This window comes from Lucilia cuprina, chromosome 2 (assembly GCF_022045245.1).
Source record: "Lucilia cuprina isolate Lc7/37 chromosome 2, ASM2204524v1, whole genome shotgun sequence".
NCBI lineage: Eukaryota > Metazoa > Arthropoda > Insecta > Diptera > Calliphoridae > Lucilia > Lucilia cuprina.
Window position 1 is genome coordinate 69,854,098 of NC_060950.1, and position 1,827 is coordinate 69,855,924.

Here is a 1,827-nt window from a genome sequence, read left to right on the forward strand (position 1 = left end):
AACTGAACTAGAACTGAACTAGAACTGAACTAGAACTGAACTAGAACTGAACTAGAACTGAACTAGAACTGAACTAGAACTGAACTAGAACTGAACTAGATCTGACCTGGAACTAAACTAGAATTGCGAGGGGAATTTGTGATCGTGAATAATTTTCGTACAACATAAGTTGCACTCGATCTTAAGATCAGATCCAGTATACGAATTAAACTCTAACTATGCTTTTTATTTTAACGACTTTTCAGTCTAACCTCCATTTTAACTAACACATTTTTTCCCTCAAAGAACATGTAATAATAGCAGATATTGTTTTTTAAATCATTTTCATTTAGACAATTGATGGTGTAACACTTACAGTTAAAGTGATAAAAGAATTTTGAAAAATTTGTTAAATTAAAGTGTTATAATAAATATTGATTTTTAACAAAAAAATGCAACTTAAAGATTTGAAATCATAAATTTACACAAAATCTTTAACTAAATATTATAAAAAAACAATTATTTAATCTTTACAGTTTTGGACAAGATTGTGCATATGAAAATAAAATAAAATATTTTTTTTTGGGAAAACAAGCCAGAAATCAATAAAGATATACATATTTACTGTTGACACATCAATAACACTAAACAACTAAAAAGTCGTGGTTTTCATAGCAGTTGTTGACTTTTCAACAACGAAAGCAAGCGCTATAGAGGAGACACTTGGGAAACCCACTGTAAAAGAAAACAACGAAAACCTAAATAAATAAACGCCAAATCATAATGAATTGGCTGAGTTTTTCTGTATTGACGGTGCTGCTTTGCCTGACCCAAGTGGCGTCACTGTCTTTAGATCCAGGTAAGTGTGCTAAGCATTGAACACAGCAAGATATCATTTTTAAACAAATGTGATGAATTTTTATTGAACGTCTGTCCATTGATCGGTCTGTCCTTTTGTCTGTCCACTTGAGTGCGTGAAATTGTTACTTAATAATAAACAATTGATTACACGTAAGATAAAAAGGGCATTTAAATATTTATTTCCTTTATATGGACAACCACAATAACTGACAACTCTTTATTTTTTTGGTTTCCTTTTTCTTTTAATCTTACAGTGGCTTCATCAGAACTGGAACAACACATTAAAAAGGGTGATTGTGTTATATCGATGCGTCATATAAGGTGAGTTGTGAGTGAATGAATGAATGAGTAGTGACTAGTATATTTTATATATTTTTGGTATTTAAACATGATTAAAGATAAATTTAACATTTTAAAAGATAAAATTTTCAAGTAGCCATTTTAAATGGAACATAAATAGTGAACAAGGACGTTTTTAAAATTATTTCCCTTTCTTCTTTCATAGACCCCGCCGCAAACTACACATTTCAATTGAAGCTTTATTTATGATCGATTTTCCCACCCTTAAACATAAAATGTCTTTCTTCTTGGATCGCAAACAGCAAAGAGTTACCTTGGATATGAGTGCTGCTGGAGAAGTGGAATCATTACACTTCGATATACCTCACACCAATGAGACAAGTACTATACGTTCCTTGGCTTTACACTTTCATAAAAATCGTATTTCTTTGTTGGTGGATTGTAAGGAAACCTCTTCACATGAAGTGGATATGAATCTGACAAAACTGTATACACAAATGGATGATCCAGTGGTTAAGTTGGTATGTGTCAACAGAACTAGAACATAACAAGAACATAACAAGAACAGAACTAGAACAAAACTAGAACAGAACAGAACTAGAACAGAACTAGAACAGAACAGAACTAGAACAGAACTAGAACAGAACTAGAACAGAACTAGAACAGAACTAGAACAGAACTAGAACT

The 1,827-nt window shown here is 31.6% G+C and overlaps 1 protein-coding gene across 1 annotated transcript; it reads left to right on the forward strand.

Annotated features, from left to right (window-relative positions):
- Positions 1 to 487: 487 nt before the first annotated feature.
- On the forward strand, positions 488 to 1,703 carry LOC124420087. The gene is made up of 3 exons (XM_046951898.1): positions 488 to 838; positions 1,095 to 1,161; positions 1,346 to 1,703. Exons 1-3 carry the CDS (start codon positions 763 to 765, stop codon positions 1,686 to 1,688), a joined length of 486 nt encoding a protein of 161 aa, XP_046807854.1. The 5' UTR covers positions 488 to 762; the 3' UTR covers positions 1,689 to 1,703.
- Positions 1,704 to 1,827: the final 124 nt, after the last annotated feature.

Excerpts from the sequence above, each read along its gene's own strand:
- LOC124420087 (XM_046951898.1), top strand. The coding sequence starts at position 763 with ATGAATTGGCTGAGTTTTTCTGTATTGACGGTGCTGCTTTGCCTGACC. Across the intron at positions 839-1,094 it reads GTCACTGTCTTTAGATCCAG|TGGCTTCATCAGAACTGGAA; the intron begins GTAAGTGTGCTA and ends TTAATCTTACAG. Across the intron at positions 1,162-1,345 it reads ATATCGATGCGTCATATAAG|ACCCCGCCGCAAACTACACA; the intron begins GTGAGTTGTGAG and ends CTTCTTTCATAG.